The 6,477-nt window shown below is 51.5% G+C and overlaps 1 protein-coding gene across 3 annotated transcripts in view; it reads left to right on the plus strand.

The window, feature by feature from the left end:
• The window catches only part of SMOC1 (SPARC related modular calcium binding 1), a 146,944-nt gene extending 141,392 nt beyond the window's left edge, over window positions 1-5,552 (plus strand). For 2 of the 3 annotated variants that reach the window (XM_055538462.1, XM_055538464.1), the window contains exon 12: window positions 3,632-5,552. In XM_055538462.1, the coding sequence (XP_055394437.1) occupies window positions 3,632-3,648 (17 nt within the window). In that variant the 3' untranslated portion in view covers window positions 3,649-5,552. The remainder of the gene's footprint in view (window positions 1-3,631) is intronic. The other variant, XM_055538463.1, reaches the window with a different exon arrangement.
• The last annotated feature ends 925 nt before the right edge of the window (window positions 5,553-6,477 follow it).

Consider the following 6,477-nt stretch of genomic DNA (forward strand, 5'->3'; position numbering starts at 1 on the left):
CACTCAAATTCATGTCCATTGAGTCGGTGATACCATCCAACCAGCTCATCTTTTGTCGTCCCCTTTTCCTCCCGCCTTCAATCTTTCCCAGTATCAGGGTCTTTTCCAATGAGTCAGTTCTTTGCATCAGGTGGCCAAAGTATTGGAGTTTCAGCTTCAACATCAGTCCTTCCAATGAATACTCAGGACTGATCTCCTTTAGGATGGACTGGTTGGATCTCCTTGCAGTCCAAGGGACTCTCAAGAGTCTACTCTAATACCACAGTTCAAAAGCATCAGTTCTTCGGCACTTAGCTTTGTTTATAGTCCAACTCCCACATCCATACATGACTACTGGAAAAACCATAGCTTTGACTAGATGTACCTTTGCTGGCAAAGTAATGTCTCTGCTTTTTAATATATTTAGGTTGGTCATAACTTTCCTTACAAAGAGAAAATGTCCTTTCTATTTTAAAAAGGATGTAATTTTCAAAAAAGAAGACTATGCAACCAAGAATGTTGTATATTGTCCATGCTCCACAAAGCTAAAATGATTGCATCTAGTTCTTCACAGAAAAGCTTGCCGCCCTTGCTCTGGACAAATCCTTGACCAGTAAGTAAGAGGTAGCTGAGCTGAAAAGTCATGGAAGGGAGGAGTGTTCTGAACTGAGGCAAGTGAAGAGTGAGGCTGTGGAAGTGGAGAAGGAGACTATTAGAGGAACTGAAGGACGTCAGGGTGACTGGGATGCATATTTAGGGGTGGAAGGAGAAGGGAGGCAGCAGGAGGTAAGATGAGAGAGTTTAAACTATGTAAGGGCGATGGGAAGCTGTTGAAGGGATTCAGTCAGAGAAATGATATCATCAGTTTTGATTAAAAAAAAATATTCTTCTAGTGCAGCATGGGAAATGGATCGGGGGATGAATGAGGGCAGAGACCCAATAGGAGACCAGAGCACCGACCAGGCAGGAGATGAGGGAGGCCTGAGTTAGGGAAAACCCGGCTGGGTTGCAGAGTCCTGGGGGAGGTGACTAGGTAGGACTTCAGGGCTTGGTGATTGAGTGCAAAGAGGGATGAAGGCTGGCGTGGGCAACTGGAGGGCAGGCCATTCACTGAGATGGGCAGCATGGGAGGAAAAGCAGAGCAAGTCTAGGGGATGGGGAAGATAACAGACATGACTTGGACCTGTCAAGTTGGTTGCACCCCAAAAATTAGAGAGTCGCAGTGCAGGTGATGGGTCTGGGCTGATGATGCTGATTTGGGTAATTCTGACTTGTTTGGTGCCGAGAACTGCCTTGAAGGAGACATAAGGGCTTTTCCTTCTTCTAACCCTTGGTTGACAGGGTAAACCTGAAAGGTAGCTTGGGAGGTGGCTGAGGTACCCAGTCTTGGGATCTGGCCCTGGTTCTGGGATGTGTGACCCTGGGTAAGTGACCTGTAGTGGCCCTGACCCTGGCAGGTGTGACCCTGGGTGAGTGATGCTCATCCCCAATCCATTTCCCACACTGCCCCAGAAGATTTTTTTTTTTTTTTTTTTACCAAAACTCATGTTATTGTTTCTCAGACTGAATCCCTTCAACAACTTCCCATCACACTTATATAGTTTAAACTCTCTCACCTCCTGCTGCCTCCCCTCTCCTTCCATCTGTAAACATGCATCTCAGTCACCCTGACGTCCGTCAGCTCCTCTAGGCAGTCCTGTCTGATGAGGATGCCTCTCTGTGACCCCATGACTCTGAGTCCCCAGGACATGGTGCAGCATCATGGCTCAAACCCTGCTTCAGCCACAGACCAGCTTTCACCCAAGTACAAACTACTCAACCATCCCAGATTTCCATTTCTTCATCTGTGAGATGGAAATAACCATAGTATCCACCTCACAGGGCCATTGTGCCAACGCACTGAGACAGCAAGTCAAAGCATTTGTGAAAGTGGTTGAGGCACTGAGGGACCTCCGTGAAAGCTCCGTAGATAATACTGTTCTTCATGAGACCGTTGCAGCTGTCAGAAGCACTGATCACCCTGCATGCAGTCCACGCTCCTGATTCTCCCCTGCCATCATGGGTGTGCCTTCTCAATTCCTAACCGCAGGCACAGTGCATTAGATCCTGGTCAAATGACGAAGGGCTGGGAGAGGGATGTCCTGTGTGGTCACATTATGCTTTGGCATACTTAGAATCTGTGCCCATTTCTCAGAGCACAAGCTGGGGCCCAGTGTTGGAAAGAGACTCCCCAGTGTTTGCGTTGACCCCCAGGCCCACCTGGAGCACTTCTGAGCTCAGTAGGTTCGGAAGCACAGAGCTCCACCAGCCCTCTGCCCTTGGTCCGCTTCCCGTGCTGATAGTTAAGGTCCGCACGGCACACAGCAGCTAGGGGAAGGCTGGGTGTGCTTAGCACCTCAGGTCCACGCAGCTCACGGAGGCCTCCGGTCTTGCCTTCTGAAGCTTTGTCAGGTACCAGGTGCGCAGGACCCAAAGGAAGCAGGCAGCCCTGGCACTTCCCAACTCTGTAATCTTTCGCAAGCTACCCAAAGTCTCAGCCTCAATTTCCTCATCTGCAAAGTGGATATGATAGCATCTGCCTCACAGTTTTGGTGTGAAGATTTAACAAGCTGGTGCCTGGTTTACAGTGAATGCACAGAAGAAATTAGAAATAGTCGAGGAACACAAGAGGCACCCGTGGTAAAGAACTCTTCTGCCAACGCAAGAGACATAAAAGACCCAGATTTGATCACTGAGTCAGGAAGATCCTCTGGAGGAGGAAATGGCAAGCCACTCCAGTATTCTTGCCTGGAGAATCCCATGGACAGAGGACCCTGGTGGGTTATAGTCCATAGGGTTGCAGAGTCGGACACGACTGAAGCGACACAGAGCGACACAGCCCTGGGCTGCCAGCAGCTTTGCTGGGTCTCTGTGCTCTGGGAGCAGCAGAAAAGCCACCTGGGTAGATTGTATGTGGGGACTGAAGCAGACGTTGGTCATCTGGTGTCGTGCGGTGCCCTCTGGTGGGCTGAGAGGGCCTTGCACACCTAGTGGGGGGCAAAAGTCAGGTGGGGCAGGACATAGAGTTTGGGGGTGATTGTAGCTTTGGGTCCGAGGGACTGAATTTTGGGAAATGCCCCATGAATCCAGGCATTTTCACCCACCAGACTCCTCGCTGGGGAGCTGACTTCCCAGCACAGTGTTCTCAGGGCTGGGTCTCTTTCTTAACTGGTCCTTCCCAGTTTATGAAGCGCAGTTATCAGGATTATTTTTCAGTGAGACTGGAGACAAGTCCTTCCATTGAAAAAACCCACCAGCCCTCCCATTGACTTGCCCGAGGATGGTGCCTAACCCTGAACAGAAAAACCCTCTCGAGTGATGGAATGGATATATGTATTTGGAGTCCTCACAAAAGTGTTTTAGTTGCTCAGTCGTGTCTGACTCTCTGTGACCCCAGGGACTGTAGCCCGCCAGGTTCCTCCATCTGTGGGATTTTCCAGGCAAGAATACTGGAGTGGATTGCCATTTCCTTCTCCAGGGGATCTTCCAGCCTCAGGGATTGAACTCGTATTTCCTGCATTGCAGGCAGAGTCTTTACCATCTGAGCCACCAGGGAAGCCCAGAGTTCTCTTAAACCCAGCTCTAATTTCTTGCTTATTCCTCCCCTTCTCAGTAGGACGCCTCGTCTAAGGAGCAGAAAGCCAAAGGGCAGGTGGAGAGACCAGGGAGGCAGGATGGATCATCAGACAGCTAACCTTCGACGTTGCCATGGCCCAGCCACATCCCATGTAACATAAGTGGTGCCCATCGTGTTTGCACTTTTAATAACTCTTATTTGTGTGTTTTCTTTTTCGGCTTCATTTTTAAACACTAGTATCTAATATCGCAGTGGGAAAAGGAAAGGGAAGAAAGACTGTTTATTCTCTTTTATTGTTAAGTTTTTGAATCTGCTACTGACAACTTTTAGGGTTTGGAGGGCGGGGGGCTTTCTGGGACTGAGAAGAAAGAGATTTATATACTGTATATAAATATATATGTAAATTGTATAGTTCTTTTGTACAGGTGTTGGCATTGCTATCTGTTTATTCCCCTCCCTCTCCCTGCTCTGAGCTGTGAGAGCTCCGGACACACAGCCCCACTCTCTAGAACCCAGGACTCCATCCCTGGCCAGCCTGGATTCCACTGTGATCACAGTGCAGACTCCGTGGGTATCTTTTCTGGTGGGAGGAAGGGGCCACCTTCTGCCGTGGCTGTCAGAGCGGCAAGTCACTTGGCGGTTGACCTTCTCAAGGGAGGGAGTGGACATTGCAGGACAATGGGAGTGGCCCCTGGAGGGAGGCCGGTAGCCCTCACGAGTCCCATCCTCCAACGCCCATGTGGTCAGGCCATCCAGACCCCCAGGTGGCCCAGACTCAGTGGGTACACAGTGTCATTGGCGCCCGCTGAACAAATTGCCCTAAGGATTTGCGTTAGGGTGCCTTGAAACATTTCCAGCTATGTTTAGCATCTACTCCACGTAAAGCAGGAGAGGGGAGGCAGAGAAGAAAGACACCCCGTGGGACCTTGTATTTAGTAGTTAAATGTAATATCTGAGCAGTGGAGGTAGAAGCACAGAAGGCTTGTCCTGGTGAGTCCAGTGCCCACCCAGGGCTTCTCACCTCTCACACACCCATGAATGAGGCTTCCTGAGACAACGCCCAATGCCGAGGTCAGACTAGGCAGCTACTTCTGCAGTCCTCTTTCTCCCCTCCTGTTCTCCAGGTCAGCGTAAGCCTGCGGGAAGAGTTGCATCCATCACCTTGTTGGTCACTCAACCGTTTATTTTTTTTTTTTTTGTTAAACTCAGTACTGAGGTTCTTCCTGTTTTCCTAAACTCTCTTATGGGCTTCCAGGCTTGAGGCCAGTTCCAGGGCCAAATTCATGTTGGGCCTGTTACTTCTGCATCCCTTGGAAGTGAGGACAGAATGGCCCAGCCATGGGGAAATCCAGGCCTAGCTTCCCACAGGCGTTTTACTGTGATTCCAACGTGGACCGCCCAGCCTTCTGGTCATACCCCAGCTTCCTCTTGCCCAGGGTGGCAGGGGTGGGGGCGTGCCCATCCGACAGTCATCCAACAAAGGGTGCCGGGTGACACCGAGCCCTCCTTTCCATGAGCAGCCAGAGCAGCAGGGAGGGAGGGTGGGCAGTTTTCCAGGATGGGCGCCTTTGTGGATTACTTTTGGAAATCTGGCCGCATCTCTGCATCTCTAATCCCATCCCATCCTCTGACTGGAGAAGGTTCTTGCTGTCCTAATGAAAGTCCCAGAGGTTGTGTCAGGGTGACTGGAGACCCCATCCCAACATGGTAGGATGGAACAAGAGCCCTGGCCCATCAGTCTGGACCAGAAAGCCCCGTGTGCTGGCTGGGTGGACTTTCTGGGAGACCTCAGCCTCCTTCCCTGCCCTGAAGGAAGCGCCTCCATGAAGAAAGTTGGAATCTCCCTGGGACATCTTCTCTCTCACACACGTGTGGAGGCTGAGTTGTGTGGTTTTCCTTTGTGAGGAGGGAGGGAGACCATTTGTAGCTTGTTTTATAAAAAATAAAAAATGCATAAACCTTGGTGGCAGTTGCCTCTTTCTTTGGGTGGCTTCCTTTGCTGGAAAGCGTTCATTTCCTTAACGTTTTAGTTGTTTACTGTGGCCCAGGTGCCCTCCACTCTGATCTTAGGAAGTCTGAGGGGCTAGACCAGAAAGGGAGCCAGAAGTGGCCATGAGGTGGTGCCAGGCTTGCAGTGAAGACCTGGATCCCCTGGGCCCTTGTCTACAGTGCTGGTACCCTGTTTGTAACGCTTCCTCTAACCCGCGCCTGTGCAGCCAGCCCCACAAGCCGTCACGTGAAAGCAGGGGACGTTGCTGGCGGTGCTTGGCGGGCAGGGCTGGGGGAGCCCGTTCCATGGCTCGGGCTGATGGGAGTGGGCATGTTGGCTGTAATCCTGAGCTCAAGACCCCAGGCTGGGAAGCGACTGTAACCAGGGAGCAGGCCCCAGTGGGGTTCACGCCGTCCGTGCCCTAGTTTTGTGGGGCACGTATTCAGGTCAAGGCTGCTGGTCTGGCTCACGTTGCCAGAGGCCTTCAGCATGGACACTGCGGCAGAGATGAGGCTCCAGACTGTTTCTGGTGCTACAGACATCTTTCCCCTTTGCCTCCCTCTCTGCACAAGCAGCTGTGTCCACAAGTGGCTTCCTCTCCCGCCTCTGAGAACTTCCTTCTGCCACCTCCATCCCCTTACCCTTTGCAGGTAAACAGAATACAATGCCCTTGAAAATGACCCTGCCCCCAGCCCTTTCTTTAGCTAAGCGTTCCTGGGGAAGGATCTCAGCCTTCAGATGGGGTCCGGCTGGTTTCCCTCCTCCAGGGCTAACAGTGAGCTGCTGTGTCCACGGGCCCTGAACTAATACTCACACCAGCCCAGGGCCACAGGTGTGGTTACCCCCATCTCACAGGTGTGGTCACAGGCTCGGAAGCTCAGGGACTTGCTGG

Source organism: Bubalus kerabau, chromosome 10, assembly GCF_029407905.1.
Source record: "Bubalus kerabau isolate K-KA32 ecotype Philippines breed swamp buffalo chromosome 10, PCC_UOA_SB_1v2, whole genome shotgun sequence".
Classification (NCBI taxonomy): domain Eukaryota; kingdom Metazoa; phylum Chordata; class Mammalia; order Artiodactyla; family Bovidae; genus Bubalus; species Bubalus kerabau.